Raw genomic sequence first — 19,833 nt, 5'->3', positions numbered from 1 at the left:
TAAGAACAAACACAATAACCAGCTAAACACCACTGCGGGTGTAACAGAGTCTGTAGGTCTGGTAGCAACAAGAATAAGATAGCTGTAGATCATACACAATTCACTGTGGGGTCTAACTCTAATTCCCTAGCATTCTTAGAAGTGATCTCAGCAAATGAGCATACTGCACACCCTGGTTGAGATGCACATTCTTGTTCATGGCTTTATCAATTTGACTTTGCCTACTTTAGTCCAGAGCAAGAGCGAGAGCGAGAGCGAGAGAGTGACCGCGCAATTTTGAGAGCAAGGCATAGTAATTTATGCACGTTTACCTCTCCCCATTCATACGAGCCAATATTTCCAAAAGCTGTTCCACCCCATGAACAGAAAACAATAGTGCGGTCTGGTCTCCACCCTCTCTTGACCCTTAACATCAAGGCCCGGATAAAAGCTGTGATGATGGCGGTGCTGCTGGCCCATTCTTGTCCATTATAACTGTATGCGGTATGATGACGGCTGCCAACTATGATATAACGGTCTGCAAATAGAAGGCAACAAGAGCCATTATAATACAATATACATCTTAACAATAAATTTAATGACATTTACATGATCCTATTGCACAACCGAGCAACAATTATGCAAAATTGTTCTGATAATTAAGACTAACGTTTTCCCCCCACTGTCTTGACTCATACATCTGTGTATATCAAAGCAGAGGCAGCTGCTGAACTCAATTATGAATCCAAAGTTTAGATCCATATTACTGTCGTCTGCAACATGCATATTAATTAATGAAGTATACAAATATGCCACAATGAAACCCTTATCTAACATTTTGCCAGAATCATAGTGGGGAGTGTCCTATAAACAATGTGTATATGCTCAGTAAGTATTAATGAACTATTCATACATTTGAGGGAACAGTTATTCAGTAGCTGTAAGTATTAAAAATGTGGTAGTCATGTATGGATTTTGCAATAACTGAAGTATTTAGGGAATCAGTTTTCACTTACAACTTAGAGTTTTAGACCCTCTCCTTTTTCTGATGGAAAAAATAAATCATCATCAAAAGTCATCCAAATACTTTTTCTTTTTCACATATTTTATTTCATATAATCATATAAAATCTATTAGATTCACTACTAGAAAGATGTCCATGACACATTGATGGCTTCTGAATAATGTATATTGCTGACAATTGTCAGTAATAAGGTAGACTAAAAATGTATCTCCAGAGTTTCCTCTGATTTTGCCAGTGAATCAGTGAATGTTGTTGGTACACAGCTTAATTTCCTTTATCAAGTAGCCCTACAATCTGTGTAAAAAGATTTTTCTTCATTAAGTGTCATTTCCTTAGGAGATGTCCCATAACTTGATGGTTAAGTGTACAGAGTTTAAAGCCTTCCTGCTTGGGTTTGAATCCAGGCCATTTAACTTACTAGTTATATGACCTTAGAAAGCTTATTTAGACTCTCATGCCTTAAATTCTTCAACCATAAAATGGGAATAAAAATAGTACATACATCATTCAGTTGTTTTGAGTTTTAAGTAAGCTACTATTTGTAAGGCACTTTGAATAACACCTGACACATAATAAGTACTACACATGTATGGAATGAATGAATCACACCTTGCCTTCATGGCATCAAAACACTACTTTACTGGAAACATAACTGTGTGAAACTATTTTAGTTTTCCACACTGATATTGGAACCAACAATGAATTTGATCTGTCAACAATTTATCAAAACTTAATTAACGGTATACACAGTGTGCCTGCAAAGTTGAATTGATTCACTCATCTCCCAGATATGTATAAAAATTCTGTTTGGAATTGTCTGTATTCTGGATAAACCACATATAAAAACCTTAATACTAATTGATGGTTATTTCTAATTTTCAGAGTCATTAAATAAGAAAAGCATGTGAATGAACAGCCAATATTTTTGTGTAGAATTCAAATAAATAAAATTGAGAAGCTTTACATATTATACACTGAGGAATACTACTAGTAAATTGATTTTTAAAATTTGGGGGTTTTTTCTCCATTGAATTTCAATAAGGAAAGCTTTTTTTTTTATCCTATAGTGAGTATAATTTTGTACAGTTTGGTTTTTCAAAAATAACTAGCAAATGTAGCAATGATGATAAATATTTCTAATGCCTCAATTAGAGATCCTTATGATATAAGTTTGTTGAAATGGTTGAAATGCAATAGTAACAACTTCCAAATTCATTTATATCTTGATATTATGATCAGAGGTTGTTCATCATTGTTACTGTAAGGAAATCAGAGAGAAGATGTCCATGAATTTTTAAAGACTTGGCTGGCAGGAAACTTGATGGGAATGTAAAACTTGATCTCAGAATTTCCTGGGTTAGCAATTATGGAGTCAGTTTGACTAAAATCATGGAGAAGAATTATGCTCCAAGGATAACTTGAGTAAATATCCCAACAAAATCAATAGCAATGGCACAAATGTACTAAAAGACTACTGCATTCTACCATGTAAAACAAGCACAGCAGACAGTAATATGTCATTCAACCTCACAATATGTTCAGAAGTGTTGTTAATTTGTTGATTAATATATTTGTCAGTTATTTTCACTTTTTTAGCCTATATAGTATCATCTGAAGATTCCATAAGCATCCCATAACAAGGTATAAAACTATTTAAAATGTAACCAGGTGATCCTTTTCATAAGCACCTTCAAAACCTAAGCCATGCAAACATTAGGCAGAATTGTCAGTGGACCAAGGGTCAGAGATGGGACACAGACTAACAATGAAAGATTTGAAAACCAAAATTTTTATTTTTTTAAAAACACATAATTAAAACTAAAATATTTCCTTTTTAAAAAAGTATTTTCTTGATATAAATAAAATCTTCAATGGTGTTAGAGTGAATAAAAGAAAAAGAAAACATTGGTTTCTATAGCTTTTACTCACAGGTACATGCCAATTTAACAAATCTAAACTCTGTTTTCTCCGTTTTGTTTTGTTTTCCCTCTTACACTCTCTACTATGATTTATCTTTGAAGAGATTTGGTAAGAAAGAATAAAGACCTGCTTCTTGGTTTTATATACCACCCTTTAGAGTGGTATGAACCTGTAATTACCTCTAAAGTAGGACATTTAGCTATGCTATTAAATTGTTACAGAGCATTTTCTTGTGATATTTCATATAAAGTGTAGATTATAAATATTTGGGTCTACTTACCTGGAGATGTCGAGCCCTTTAAATATCCAACAACATTAGTAACTGTTTCAAATTTTGTGACTGTCTGAATTTGCATGCTGACAATTCTTTCCTCTGGGGGGGGGGGAAAGAAAATTAAAAGATACTTGTTTCTCTATATTCTGCTGTTTTTTTTTCTTAAAGCATTCAAATTTATTTATCCAATATGATCAGATAAATAATTCCAAACAACTGAATTTTTCTAGATAACCAACGTTACACTTTTCGGCAAATATGTATTTGAAACTTTGTGTAGACGTTATTTTAGGTGCTTGTTATATAATGATGACTAAGATACAATTGCTAGCCTCATAGAACTGCAGAACCATAAATAGGCAATTCTAAATTTCACATTAAAAACTGCAGTGGGGTTCAACAGGAAAGCACACAGAATAAGACCTCAAGATGTGGACAACTCATATTTTTAAAAAAGAAAAAAATCAGATAAAAATATTTTCAAAGAATTTTAAGTACTTGTCTAGCTTCAGAAAAATAGCATGTGAAGATGATTTAACTTTTTTTGTATGATTCATTATTACATTATCACATTGAAAACTATAAAGCATTACACAAATTAAAAGAATAGAGATTCTTAAAGCTACACTTATTTTCAAATCTTGGAGTTTTCATTTCTACCTGTGTTTGTAGGTCTCTCACCTCTCTACTAAATCTCTGCCACCTGCCCTGCCTCTTTGAGTTCTTCTATTCATGCTTGATATTCAAAAATTTTGACAACAAATAAGGCAAAGACACCAATCAGAAAGGACTTCGGTCACAGCCCTGAAGTGGTCTTTGAAGGTCTTTGGTGATGACATGTGTTAATCCTGTATTTGATGGATCCTGGGAAGTCTGGGGGCTCGGGGTGGGGGTGGGAAGGTGGTTTCTCTAGGAGAGGTCCAAGGGCAGCCAAGTGGTACTGTTGGGGAGAGGGTGGCAATTAGAAAGCAAGTAATGCAAAGTAGACATGCTATACTGATGGGCCTTCAAATGTCACTTCTTACTGCTATATGAGAACGGTTATGATAAGTTGCTTCTTTCTTTGAATGTGCCCTACTAACAATTTAAATAGTAAATCAGTACACTGAAAACATTATAACTAAACAAGAATAAAGAGACCTCAAGAGAGCACCTGAGTGCCTCATATAGGAGAAAAGGAAATCTGCTTATTGTGTATTGTGAGTATTGTAATCTGAGTATTGCAGTTCTAATTTACGTGCTATGCATTTCTGTTCATTTTTTTTTAAGTAGTATACTTTGTGGGTTTTTTTAGAGCAGTTTCAAAATACAGAAAAACTGAGCAGAAAACACAGAGTTCCCAAATACCCTCTCTCCCCTGCCCCTATTATTAACATCTTACATTAGCATGATCAATATCTGTTACCATTAATGAGACAATATTAATACATTCAGTCCATAATTTATATTAAGGGTCACTCTTTGTATTGTACACTCTATGGGTTTTGACATATGCATAATGCCATGCATCCACAATTATAGTATCATATAGAATAGTCTCATTGCCCTAAAAATTTCCTGTGCTATACCTGCTTATACTTTCCTCTCTCCCTTCTTCTTGAGCCCCTGGCAACCACTGATCTTTTAAGTCTCTACAGTTTTGCCTTTTCCAGAATGTGATACATTTGAAATCATATGTTGGTTTTTAGTTATTAATTCCCTGTTCTAGGTTTGTTCCAAATTGTCCAGATAAATGAACTTTAGATGAGGCAGTCATGAACTTATAGTTGTTGTTTTTAATATTTTCATCTTATTTTTGAGTTAGAAAACCAGAGAAGATTCTTCAGCTGTATCTAAGATTCAATATTAATTTCTTTTTCAAATTCAGCAGTGAGAAAACCTTATAACATGTACAAATGTAAGGCAAACTGCTTGAAATATTACCTTATGTGAATATAGTGCCTTACAATTTATATTTCCATTTGCACACACATATACTAATTCTCATTGGATCTCTTTTTCTCCGTGAAGCATTAATGAAGCTGTTATCCTTGCTACTGCATTTCATTTTAACCAGTGCCATACTGTTTTAATTAACATAACTTTATCATGACTGAAGTAATGGGTCCCCTACCACCACCACCATCGTCATCATCTCTTTTAATTATTATTCAACTTGGGGGGATTTATGGACCACTACTTTCATATAAACTTTTATATTAGTTTGTCATGTGCCATGGAAAGACATTTCAGGATTTCATTAGGATTGCATTAAATTAATAGAACCATTTGAGAAAATCATGCATTTTATCTATGAATATGGTATGCCTCTCAATTTATTTCAGTTGATTTTATGTCTTTTAATGAAGTTTTATATTTTTCTTTATAAAAGGTTTGCACAACAATTATTAAATTTATTTTTAATGTTTTCCTGCTATGTTAACAAAATATAGCATTTATAATTATTTTACTGTGTATAAGCATGCTATTTAATTTCATATATTAGTCTTATAACAAACCTTCTTGTTAATCTCCTATAGGTTTTAATGGTTAATCTATAGGGTTTTTATTTTTGTTAATTTCACTGTAGATACATACCAAAAAATAGTTTTGCTTATTCCTTTTAAAACTGTATAGCTTTTATCTACTGCTCTCATCATTTTGTATAGGACTGCCAGTGCACTGTGGAATGGAGGCAGTAAAAGCAGCATTCCTTGGTCCTTTCCTTGTGTTCTTCACTTCTACAAAATGTTTCTACAACTGTGTTTTTTTTAAGTTGTTTGCTATAGGTGTCTGGGAAATTCCTTTTATAAGGAAGATCACTTTTGCTCTTCCTTTGCTGATAGATTTTAGCATAAACAGATGTTGAATCTACTTTTGAGATAATTGCAAGGCTTTTCACTTTACAATGTTAAAAAATGCATGTATTTCTGGAATAAGTCCTTCTTGGTCATGATATATTTTCTGTCTTTGGTTACTAATATTTTCAGGATATATGCATATATATTTATAAGTGGCTTATTGATAATTATACTTCTCAATTTTTTCTTGTCTGATTTTGATCTGTGGATTATATAACCTCATAAATGTTTAGTGATCTTTGCTTCTTTTCATTGATTCTGTAAGAGTTTATGTAGCACAGACATTATCCATTTTACAAAGGAGTTAGTGTTCATATATAAAACTATTTCATCCTGGTATTTTTCGTGTGTGTTGAGGGGAGGAGTACATTTTCACTCAATGTATATTTTCATTTTATTTCACTTAATATTTTCAAATTATTAATGAATATAAGTAAATTCAGATTTTTACATGTTTATTTCTTCTAAATGCATTTAGCTGTTTGCTTTATTCTTATGCTTCAGAAAAATTATTGTCATTTAACTATAATTTTGTTTCCTTTCCTATTTCTAACATCAATTTACTTCTGTCTTTTTTTTCCCCCTTAATCAGTTTTATTAGAATTTAGCTAATTTTTTAGAATTTTCAGAAAACCAGTTTTAGGATTTGTTGATCCTCAATATTTTTTTCTTTATTTTTTGTTTCAATATTATATTCTATGCTTATTAGTATCTTTGTTAAATTTTGCCTGAATATATTCTCTGGGTTTTTTTAACCTAAATTTTTAAGTTAAAATGCTTAGCTCATTACTTTTTAATCTTTATACATGTCTTTAAGGCTACAGATTTTCTATTGCAGTGAAGCACACTAATTTTGATATATGGTGTTATTATCTTACAAATTCTAGCATTTTAAATTTCTATGATAATTATTTCTATAATAAATGTATTAGTTCAATGAATTTTTAAAATATTCAAATATAAGGTGTGGGTTACTGTTTTAATATTGATACCTAGCTTAATTTAATTATGAACTGAGACCAAGGTCTATATACTACTGATACTTTGATTTTAGGTGAGTTTTGTGACCCTGTAGGCTATTACATCTGATAAATAGAGAATAAACATTTTTATACATGTTCCATATAAAGAATGTGCATTCCCTATTACAGGGATGTAGCATTTCAAATATAGGTCCAGTAAATCAAGCTTGAAAACTGTGTGGCTATAACTTTATTAACTGTTCTACATATTCTCTCTGTTAATTATTGAGACATGTTAAATTTTCCCATATGATGCTAATTTATCAATTTATCTTGGCAATAGTATAATATTTTTCCTTGTATATTTTTAGACTACTTAGTTACGTGTTTGCAGGTTTGTAATTGCTACAACTTCCTGATTTCTATATAGATTATACAGAACAATTATTCTTTATATTGTTTCTATCCCAATTTTTTCCCTTAAAGTCTCCCCCCCATTAATATAATTATTCCATCTTTCTTCTGCTTAGTATTTCTCCAATACTTATTTTCCTAGCATTGCATTTTCTTTTGTCAGGCCTCCCAGGGGCATTTCTGGCTTGGGCACAATTTTTATGCTAATTTTTTGGCTTGATGTTTCTATACTACAATGTTAATGAAAATTCTGAGCCAGGATTTTTTTATTTCTAGAGACATTAAAAAAGATTTTTAAAAAAATTTTTTATCTAGAGCTCAGGCAGAAGAAAGATTTTCTCCACCAGTGGGTGGATTTCTTTCTAGTTTTCCTACTTCAACTCCATGGTCCTGGTTTATATAGATGTTAGTTACAACTCCTTTCTCCCTATAGGCCCATAACCATATCTTTTGTCCCCATGTGAGTTCTATATTCCCACTCTAATTTACCTAATTCACTGGGATCCATGACCTCCCAAAACCAGGTGACCAGAGGGTCAACTCTTCTGCTTATTTCTCTGATTTTTCATTCTGTCTTCATGTTTCCTCCAGGACATTTTACTTTCTTTTTTGATAGATGCTTTTAAAAACATTTTTTTCTTATATCTCATACAGAGTTCCTAGACATTTGCATGAACAGATTTCAAATTATTTTACCTGCCCTCCTCTACATCCTGAAGTCTAAGAGTTTTATTTAAAAGAAACACAGAGGTCTGAGAAAGTAGAAGACAACCTTTTTTGCAAGGATATTATGATTACATTGGTTCTTTTCAATTGACAGAAGGACTTCCTTATGTGTCACAGGGCCAAGACCAGGTCCAAATAATGGCATGCAACATAGCAAAAAGCAGCTTTTCATCTATTTATTTACATCCCCACACATGATGTTGATCCTAATACACATTGTTTCATAGTATTCCATACCCATGTCTGAAAACAAATGTGCATAGAGTCTGTTTTCCTTCACTAAAAGCAGCACTATGATCACACTTCCAATTTTAATAATAAATACCAGTAAAATCTTGGATAAACTTTCACGTTCATATTGCTGTTGGCATTGCTAATTTAAACAACCCATAGGTAAAGTAATATTATTCTTCATAGCAATAATGTTAGCAATCTTGTACTTTGGAATTTATTCTACAAGAATAATTGTACTCTTTGCAGTATAATTATAATAGCAATTACAGAAAACAACATAGATTTCCCAAAGAGGAAAATTACTTAGAAAATTGCAATAAAATGTGTGGCTGTTAAAATATAAATTAATATGTAGAAACATGGGTACACTAGAAGTGAAAAGAACAGAATACAAATACAAATATACAGATATATATAATGATTGAACTTAGGTAAAATGTATATTTATGGTAACATATTTAAAAAGAGAGATTAATAACTTAAACATAAATTGGGTTAGGTAAAGACATTTCTCCAAAGAAAATATACAGATAGCCAAAAGGCACGTGAAAAGATGTTCAACATTGCTAATTATTAGAGAAATTCAAATCAAAACTACAATGAGATATCACCTCACACCAGTCAGAACGGCCATCATCAAAAAATCTGCAAACAAAAAATGCCGGAGAGGGTGTGGAGAAATGGGAACCCTCCTATACTGTTGGTGGGAATGTAAATTGGTACAGCCACTATGGAGAACAGTATGGATGTTCCTCAAAAAACTAAAACTAGAGTTGCCATATGTTCCAGCAATCCCACTCTTGGGCATATGTCAGGAGAAAAACACAGTTCAAAAGGATACATGTACCCCAATGTTCATTGCAGCACTGTTTACAATAGCGAAGACATGGAATCAACTTAAATGTGCATCAACAGATGAATGGATAAAGAAGATGTGGTACATATATACAATGGAATATTATTCAGCCATTAAAAAGAATGAAATAATGCCATTTGCAGTGACACGGATGGACCTGGAGATTATCATACTAAGTGGAGTACGTCAGACAGAGAAAGACAATTATATGATATCACTTATATGTAGAATCTAAAAAAATATGTTACAAATGAACTTATTTACAAAACAGAAACCGACTCACAGACTTAGAGAATGAACTTATGGTTATGAGAGTGGAAGTGTTGGGGGGGAGGGATAGATTGGGAGTTTGGGATTGACATTTACAACACTGCTATACTTAAAATAAAATGCCTTTCCATGAAAAGAAAATTAGGAGATATGGAAAAGGCAAGATCATGTAACTGATAAGCAAAGAAAACATAGATGATGAAAGAAGATCCATAGGTGATTGAGATATTGGCTTTAGCAGACAAGGACTTTAAAATAACTATACTTGTTACCTGGGGGTGTAACTGGTGGGGGACTCCTAGGGGTGCTTGTTGTATTGTTTCTTGATCTGGGTGCTGGTTACATAAGTGTGTTCAACTGTGAAAAGTAAGTGGGCTATACAATTATGATTTGTGTTGTTTTCTGAATATGTCACATTTAATAAATTTATTTATGAAAAAAAATGTTTTTGGCTCCGTTGGGTCTTTGTTGCTGTGTGCGGGCTTTCTCTAATAGCGGTGAGTGCGGGCTTCTCATTGTGGTGGCAGGCTCTAGGCACGCGGGCTCTAGAGTGCAGGGTCAGTAGTTGTGGCACATGGGCTTAGCTGCTCTGCGGCATGTGGGATCTTCCTGGACCAGGGATCGAACCCGTGTCCTCTGCACTGGCAGGCAGACTCCTAACCACTGCGCCACCAGGGAAGTCCCTATAAGTCACATTTAAATGAAAAGGTTTAAAAGCTAAAATTGTTTGACCTAATGACCAGTGGCTTAGTTCTGAAAGATCTCTGTCTATAAAGTACAATTTATTAAAAGCACAAAACCTGCAAAAAAAAAGTCTTTTTTAAATGTGTGTAGTTTTAATTGAGATGTACTCTAAATGTAAAATACACACTGGATTTTGAAGACTTAGAATGAAAAAAGAATGTAAACTATTTCATTACTAAGTTTGCATATTGATGACAATACATTGATAATATTTTGGATACACTGAATTAAATAAAATATGTTATTAAAGTTAAAAAATAAATAAAATAAATAAGTTGGGTTAGGAAGTCCTGCCTGTGTCAGTTGGGGTGAAACACTGTCATAAAGAGGCTTAAGCAAACCTGAACTCTGGGCATTTATTTCTCTTTTCCAAATCCCAGGGATGGTGGAATTAAAACCTTAAGGGGATTATCTTCTCCTTATAACATCAAATCTCTGAAAACTGGGGCTTCCTGGTGAACCAGCAGAAAATGATGGTGGTTTAGAATAGTTTCATTGTACCTGGAACACAGTGACTCTCTCTCATTATACAAACCCATGAAGATATAAACTGGGGCCTGACTTCAGGTCTGCCCTCCTATAAGTCACAAGAAGATGGCTAATTCCTCCAGGGCAACATGAACTCCCAAACTAAAGTATCTAGATATCTGAGATCCACACCCTCATAAAAGAAAGTTAACACAATGAACACATATAATACTCAAAGTAAACATATTAAAACACACAGTACATTAATTTAAGAATACGCATTATAACTAAACTCGCTAAAAGAAAATGGACTGCATTAGCAATAAGAAACAACTTGAAAACATTTTTTTAAAAAGAGGAAATAAGAGGTATGAAAAATAGAATAATTGAAAGAAATATACCAATAGGTAGAGAGAGTAGAGAGAGATGGTAAGGAATAGATAGATATAAATGAAAAATAAATTCAAGATATAGAAGATCAGATTCAGAATTTTTTCCAAGAAACCACAGAAAGGAATGAAAACATAAAATATAAACATACAAGTAAAAGATGCAATGAATAGAAACGGGAGTTCTAGAAAGAACACCAGAAGGAGGAAAAACAAATGGAGGAGAGAAAATAGTTGAAGAAAATATTTATTTTTATTATTATTTTTCCAGAGAAGAGGAGAAGCATCTACATACTTTAGCACAAAATTTAAAGGCATGAAAGATAAAGAAAAAAATACTAAAAGTTCCCCAAGTCAAAAAGTAGACTGCTTACAGAAAAAACAAGAATCAGATTGGTACCAAGCATGTCAAAAACAACATAATACAAGAAGGTCATAAGTTAATGTTGTTAAAGAAATAAAAAATAGCAAGAGGAAATTTGAACCTAGAATATTTGGCAACAAGGAAGTGAAGGCAATCTAGGCATCCATTTTTGGAATAATGGATATATCAAATAGAGTAAAGCTACTCTTTAAATATTCTATAGCACTTAGAAACAATGAAGTAAATGTACCTTTGACAACATGGATAAATATTAACTACAGACTGCTAAATGAAAAGAAAAGAGTAAGAAAGAAAATAAATATACTGCTCAAGAATATTTATGTGAATTAAACATTCATGTACTCATAAACAATGTATGTTTTCTTCTTCTTCCTCTTCCCTTCCTTTCTCTTCATGAGTGAATCAGTCCTAAAGCCATTACATGGGTTGGTCAAGGTTAGCACCTCTGACAGTGGCAGTAGAAGATGATGCCACTGTGGCCCAGAGCAAGGGGTTGAAGACCATGTGAGGAAAGGAAGGCATCCAAATGGGTTGGGGTAGTTTAGCACAGGGTATCAGGGCCCAAGCATGAGGAGGATGTTGTGTATGTGTGTGTGTGTATGCAAGTCTGAATATGGAAAGGAAAGCAACTGTCAGGGGGAACAGCGTAATGAGAAAAGTCATTAAAGCTGACTAAGGTTATCCCCATTTAAGAGCTGAACAACACACAGTGTGGGAGCCTGAGTGGGGTGCATTTCAGATGGGGAATAGGCAGAGCACTTGATATAGGGTAAATAGTCCATGTGTGACAGTGCCTGGCTTGGCTGTCACAGTCATAATGGAATGGGAAAGGCATTCTTGTAGAGGAAGAAGGAAAGGCATCAAATGTTTACACTCAAGGGAACTGATTACTCAAGTATATATATTCAGAATAATGAGAAGCAGATTTCTCACTCTCAGAGATGGGATTTACAAACATGAAAGGAGAAAAACACTAGGTATTGATATGTACTGATGGTTTTTCAGATAGAGAGATAGATATAGATGTAAATCTATGTGTGTGTGTATATATATATTCATACATATTTATATCAAAATATAATATCAAAATATATATTTTCCTATCTTTGTTTACTAACAGGTACTGAAAAAAGCAACACTTCAATAGCAATGAGCACATCTAGAATCCACATCTTGTTTTCTAGACAGTACTCTCCACTCAAAGGAACTAGGGATCATTTAGGAAAAAGCTGGTAACAGGGTTGGGGTGGGGAAATACAACATGATTTGGTATACCTTGCTGTGTCAAAAACCAAGGAAATACACAAAGAATTCTGAGGAAACATCAAAGGACACAGAATCCAGGTAGAAATTGCTGCTACTGGCTGACCTAGAACAATTTGAGTATCAAAATAAAAATAGGGGGGCTTCCCTGGTGGCGCAGTGGTTGAGAATCTGCCTGCTAATGCAGGGGACACGGGTTCGAGCCCTGGTCTGGGAGGATCCCACATGCCGCAGAGCGCCTGGGCCCGTGAGCCACAACTACTGAGCCTGCGCATCTGGAGCCTGTGCTCCGCAACGAGAAGCCGCGACAGTGAGAGGCCCGCGCACCGCGATGAAAAGTGGCCCCCTCTCGCCACAACTAGAGAAAGCCCTCGCACAGAAACGAAGACCCAACACAGCCAAAAATAAATAAATAAATTAATTAATTAAAAAAAAAAGGATTGAATCATAATCCATTGAATAAATTAGGAATATAAATCTTCATTATGTAATAAATTGATACTGTATTTATAAGTAAAGAAACATACAAACAAACAAGAAAAAGAAAGTTCTTCTTTACAGCAAAATGCCAACTAATAAAAGTAGACAGGATGATGGACTTAGAAGGTCACTGTTGGCATCATCTTGGAAATGACTACTTGAGCAAAAAAACATCAGTGAACATTGAAACTACTGGGTGAAGGTAGAAATGGTGGGGGTACGATGTTTGCATAACTTCAAGTGCTATTGATTATAAAAAAAGAATAGAGAGTAACTTTAATGAGATCTGGTGGACACCAGCTTAATCAAGTGGTCAAAGTTAGCTTTACCAGTAATGGAACAAATTAATATTAGCAATTGGAAAACAGTCTCACTTCCATAATATTGCTGCCAAGGGTTCAGAGCCTGAATTTATTCATGAGAAACATCAGGTAAACCCAAACTGGGGAACATTCTGAAGATAACTGGCATGTAAGTTTTAAAGGGATAAAGCAATGAAAGTAAAAAAAAAAGCTAGAAACTGTTCCAGTTTGAAGGAAATTTGAGACTTGATAACTCGCAACACATGATCCTAGTTTAGATCTATTTGTTATTTAGGACATTATTGGGACAAGTGGCAAAAGCTGAATGGGAGCTACGTAGTGCATGGTAGAAATGTTTCAAAGTTTAATTCCTGTTTGTAATGGTCCTGCTGTTTGTGCAAGAGAATGTCACTGTTTGCCAGAGAATTCAGATGCAACTGTTTATCATGTCTGCAGCCTACACTTGGGTAGTTGAGGAAGAAATTTCTTTGTGCTATTCTTGCAACTTTTCTGTAAGCTTGAATGTATTCCAAAATAATAAAAATACTTCTGAAATTAGAAAATCCTGGGGAACATTTAGATGCAGTTTATTATTTGAAAAGTCGGTGCATGTGTATGTGTGTATGTATTCTTACTTTAAGATAACATTTCCAGCTCACATTTACCAAATGTTTTCTGTCTTTCATGTTCCATAGTTGGATGGAAGCTTTAAATTTGACATGTGAAGTTCAAAAGATTTCAAGATGACAAAAATGTGTTCCACTCAGAGAATATTTGTATTCAAATAGGGTGAGGAGTGTCAGAGCTAAAAGACATAAAAGCAGCTACCTCTCTCCAGTCCTTAATTTCATCATGTGCAGAAATTATGTTCCAGTGATAATTCTGTCTTGCATTTTTGTTGCTATCATGAAGGATCAACTGATTCTCAGTCATCTTCTTCCCCAATAGCTAACAAAGCTTCATCTCCACCTGCACTGTAAGCTTACCCAGTATCTAGGAAAAATTCCAACCTTCTTTAGAGAGATTTGAGGACTAACAATTGCTGCTAATTCTTGAGTCCCAGCTGCAATAATTAAGCATTTGTTGCTTTCCTGAATTTAGAATAGAACTTCTAGGATTGGGACTCTGAATTATTTTCTATTTTTTCAATTTTATTGCACCCCAGGGACAGGAATCTGCTCTAGAACCACAGTTTTGATGACTGGACTTTTGCAGTCTGCTCACATCTTTCCTAAATGCCAACTGCTTGCCTAACTATCTGAGTATAAAATTTCTGGATTATATATCATCATAATTTTTATAGCTTTTTGCGTACTCCATTTTTCCACATGGGATCTCCCTATTGCCAAAGTTGTTTCTGAACAAACACTAGTGACTGGACATCATATGTTCTAGACTAAGGGTCTTATTTTCTTATTTTAAATATTTATCAATTGATATAGCATACACTGACCAATCAGAATGGATTGGCAGCAAATAACTAGAATGTCCAAACCAATGGATACAAACTTATATCAGACCTGCCCCAGACACCATGTTCTTCCTGCCATATTGGAATTTTCTCAGAAATTACATTTTACTATATCCTCCAGTGAATGTAACCTTATGCAAGGGGGTAATTCTAGTCTTAAGACCCAACTCTGTCCACTATGCCCCACTTCACCTGAATCAATGGGGCATGCCCTACCATGTCATGGATACTGACAAAAACATCAGCTACAAGAAAATGTCCTTAAAAAATTGTATCCTCTAATTACATAATGAGTTTTCTATTATAAACATTAAGAATTAATTTCAAGTTTACAGGAAATACAAGGATTAGAAGAATTAGTTGAATAAAAATCATAAGAAGCAACCTACAAATCTAGACAATAAGACACATGCAGGACCAGTGACTTGGTCCCACAAACGAGTGTCAAAAGAGGAAAAGAGGATCATACTGCATTAGAAGAAATACAGTTTTTAGGCCTCAACTGAATATTGGTTTGGATAAACCCACTGTACAAGACTACAGTGATTACTAAAACTTAATATAGTCTGTGTATTAAAAATGATTAAGTTTACTATCATGAAAAAGTGGTGATAATTAAACAATTTTCAAACTAATATGTATAGTATGATCTCATTTTGGCTATATATATACATGTATATCTAAATCTATAGGAATTTATATCAAGGTGTTCAAAGCAATAATTACTGGGTGTAAAAAATGTGTTCTAGACTGAATTGTGTCCCATAAAATTCATATGTTGAAGCCCTCAACTCCAGTCTGGCTCTATGTGAAAACAGGGCCTTTAAGAAGGTAATTAAAGTTAAAAAAGATCTTAAGAATGTTACTCTATTCTGATAGGGCCAGTGGCCTTATAAAAAGAGGGACAGACAGAAGAGATCTGTTACTCTCTCCGTGTGTACATAGAGAAAAGGCCATGTGAGGACTTGGAGAGAAGGCAGTCGTCTGTAAGCCAGGAAGAGAGCTCTCACCATAAGGCTAATTTTCTGGCACTTTGTGTCTGGCACTTTGTGTCTGGCACTTCTCAGCTCCAGAACTGTGAGAAAATAAATATCTGTTGTCTAATGCATCCAGTCTGTGGTAACTTACTATGCAAGCTTAAAATGACTAACACAGAATGTATTGATTTTTTTCATATTTTTGCTTATCTCTTTTCTAACTCAATGTGCAGTAACCATTTTTGTAATAACAGAAATTACATTTAAAAAAAAAGTAAAAATATGCATGAATATTCCCTAAATATGCTGTAGTATTGTAAAATTTTGGTTCTGAAAAAGTGAGACAAGCAAACAGATACTGAACAAAAACCATTTGCTTGGTCAGTTTCACCACGAACTTTTGGGCAATAGTAGCTAACCCCTCTTTAGTGAACACATATACACAGAAAAATCCACGTGTGCATGTACTCTTTGGAGATTGCATGCAGTTGGAAAAAACATTTAAAGTTTAACTAAATATTATTCTTTTAAACTAGCAAATTATCTAAATAGGAAGATATTTTGAGGAGTGTGAACTCGACAACAAAAATAGCTTTTACCTTCTTTGTATCCCTTATAAAAGTGTATTGACAGTAACACAATAATAGTGGGGGACTTTAACACCTCACTTACACCAATGGACAGACCAACCAAACAGAAAATTAATAAGGAAACACAATCTTTAAATGACACAGTAGACCAGAGAGATTTAATTGATATTTATAGGACATTCCATCCAAAAACAGCAGATTACACTTTCTTCTCAAGTGCACACAGAACATTCTCGAGGATAGATCACATCTTGGGTCACAAAACAAGCCTCAGTAAATTTAAGAAAATTGAAATCATATCAAGCATCTTTTCTGACCACAATTCTATGAGATTAGAAATGAATCTCAGGGGAAAAAACGTAAAAAGCACAAACATATGGAGGCTAAACAATACGTAACTAAACACCCAAGAGATCATTGAAGAAATCAAAGAGGAAATAAAAAAATACATAGAGACAAATGGCAATGAAAACATGACGATCCAAAACCTACGGGATGCAGCAAAAGCAGTTCTAAGAGGGAAGTTTATAGCAATACAATCCTACCTCAAGAAACAAGAAATATCTCAAATAAACAATCTAACCTTATACCTAAAGGAACTAGAGAACGAAGAACAAACAAAACCCAAAGTTAGCAGAAGGAAATAAATCATAAAGATCAGAGCAGAAATAAATGAAATAGAAACAAAGAAAACAATAGCAAAGGTCAATAAAACTAAAAGCTGGTTCTTTGAGAAGATAAACAAAATTGGTAAACCATTAGCCAGACTCATCAAGAAAAAGAGGGAGAGGACTCAAATCAATAAAATTAGAAATGAAAAAAGAGAAGTTACAACAGACACCGCAGAAATACAAACCATCCTAAGAGACTACTACAAGCAACTCTATGCCAATAAAATGGACAACCAGGAAGAAACGGACAAATTCTTAAAAAGGTATAACCTTCCAAGACTGAACCAGGAAGAAATAGAAAATATGAACAGACCAATCACAAGTAATGAAATTGAAACTGTGATTAAAAATCTTCCAGCAAACAAAAGTCCAGGACCAGATGGCTTCACAGGTGAATTCTATCAAACATTTAGAGAAGAGTTAACACCCATCCTTCTCAAACTCTTCCAAAAAATTGTGGAGGAAGGAGCACTCCCAAAGTCATTCTATGTGGCCACCATCACCCTGATACCAAAACCAGACAAAGATACTACAAAAAAAGAAAATGACAGACCAATATCACTGATGAATATAGATGTAAAAATCCTCAACAAAATACTAGCAAACAGAATCCAACAACACATTAAAAGGATCATACACCATGATCAAGTAGGATTTATCCCAGGGATGCAAGGATTCTTCAATATATGCAAATCAATCAATGTGATACACCATATTAACATACTGAAGAATAGAAACCGTATGATCATCTTAATAGATGCAGAAAAAGCTTTTGACAAAATTCAACACCCATTTATGACAAAACCCTCCAGAAAGTGGGCATAGAGGGAAGCTACCTCAACATAATAAAGGCCATATACGACAAACCCACAGCAAACATCATTCTCAATGGTGAAAAACTGATAGCATTTCCTCTAAGATCAGGAACTAGACACGGATGTCCAATCTCACCACTATTATTCAACATAGTTTTGGAAGTCCTAGCCACGGCAATCAGAGAAGAAAAAGAAATAAAAGGAATACAAATTGGAAAAGAAGAAGTAAAACTGTCACTGTTTGCAGATGACATGATACTATACATAGAGAATCCTAAAGATGCTACCAGAAAACTATTAGAGCTAATCAATGAATTTGGTAAAGTTGCAGGATACAAAATTAATGCACAGAAATCTCTTGCATTCCTATACACTAATAATGAAAATCTGAAAGAGAAATTAAGGAAACACTCCCATTTACCATTGCAACAAAAAGAATAAAACACCTAGGAATAAACCTACCTAGGGAGACAAAAGAACTGTTTGCAGAAAACTATAAAACACTGATGAAAGAAATTAAAGATGATACCAACAGAAGGAGAGATATACCATGTTCTTGGATTGGAAGAAACAACATTGTGAAAATGGCGATATTACCCAAAGCAATCTACAAATTCAATGCAATCCCTATCAAATTACTAATGACATTTTTTACAGAACTAGAACAAAAAATCTTAAAATTTGTATGGAGACACAAAAGATCCTGAATAGCCAAAGCAGTCTTGAGGGAAAAAAATGGAACTGGAGGAATCAGACTTCCTGACTTCAGACTATACTACAAAGCTACAGTAATCAAGACAATATGGTACTGGCACAAAAACAGAAATATAGATCAATGGAACAGGATAGAAAGCCCAAAGATAAACCCACCCACCTATGGTCACCTAATCTATGACAAAGGAGAGAAGGATATACAATGCAGAAAAGACAGCATCTTCAATAAGTGGTGCTGGTAAAACTGGACAGGTATGTGTAAAAGAATGAAATTAGAACACTCTCTAACACCATACACAAAAATAAACTCAAAATGGATTAGAGACCTAAATATAAGACTGGACACTATAAAACTCTTAGAGGAAAACATAGGAAGAACACTCTTTGAGATAAATCACAGCAAGATCTTTTTTGATCCACCTTCTAGAGTAATGGAAATAAAAACAAAAATAAACAAATGGGACCTAATGAAACTTAAAAACTTTTGCAAAGCAAAGGAAACCATAAACAAGATGAAAAGACAACCCTCAGAATGGGAGAAAATATTTGCAAATGAATCAATGGACAAAGGATTAATCTCCAAATTATATAAACAGCTCATGCAGCTCAATATTAAGAAAACAAACAACCCAATCAAAAAATTGTACTCCAGAAGACCTAATTGTACTGCAGAAGACCTAATTAGACATTTCTCCAAAGAAGACATACAGATGGCCAAGAAACAAATGAAAAGCTGCTCAACATCACTAACGATTAGAGAAATGCAAATCAAAGCTACAGTGAGGTATCACCTCACACCAGTTAGAATGGGCATCATCAGAAAATCTACAAACAAGAAATGCTGGAGAGGGTGTGGAGAAAAGGGAACCCTCTTGCACTGTTGGTGGGAATGTAAATTGATACAGCCACTATGGAGAACAGTATGGAGGTTCCTTAAAGAACTAAAAATAGAATTACCATATGACCCAGCGATCCCACTACTGGGCATATACCCAGAGAAAACCATAATTCAAAAAGACACATGCACCCCAATGTTCATTGCAGCACTATTTACAATAGCCAGGT

At 34.1% G+C, this 19,833-nt stretch overlaps 1 protein-coding gene across 10 annotated transcripts in view; it reads right to left on the bottom strand.

The window, feature by feature from the left end:
* Positions 1-19,833, bottom strand: part of NAALADL2 (N-acetylated alpha-linked acidic dipeptidase like 2) — a 1,495,600-nt gene that overhangs the window by 397,287 nt on the left and 1,078,480 nt on the right. For all 10 annotated transcript variants that reach the window (XM_059922024.1, XM_059922026.1, XM_059922019.1 and 7 more), the window contains 2 exons: positions 3,204-3,296; positions 312-517 (listed from right to left, as the gene is read on the bottom strand). In XM_059922024.1, the coding sequence (XP_059778007.1) occupies positions 312-517; positions 3,204-3,296 (299 nt within the window). The remainder of the gene's footprint in view (positions 1-311; positions 518-3,203; positions 3,297-19,833) is intronic.

This window comes from Balaenoptera ricei, chromosome 4 (genome assembly GCF_028023285.1).
Source record: "Balaenoptera ricei isolate mBalRic1 chromosome 4, mBalRic1.hap2, whole genome shotgun sequence".
Lineage (NCBI taxonomy): Eukaryota > Metazoa > Chordata > Mammalia > Artiodactyla > Balaenopteridae > Balaenoptera > Balaenoptera ricei.
This window is presented reverse-complemented; position numbering and strand designations above follow the sequence as displayed.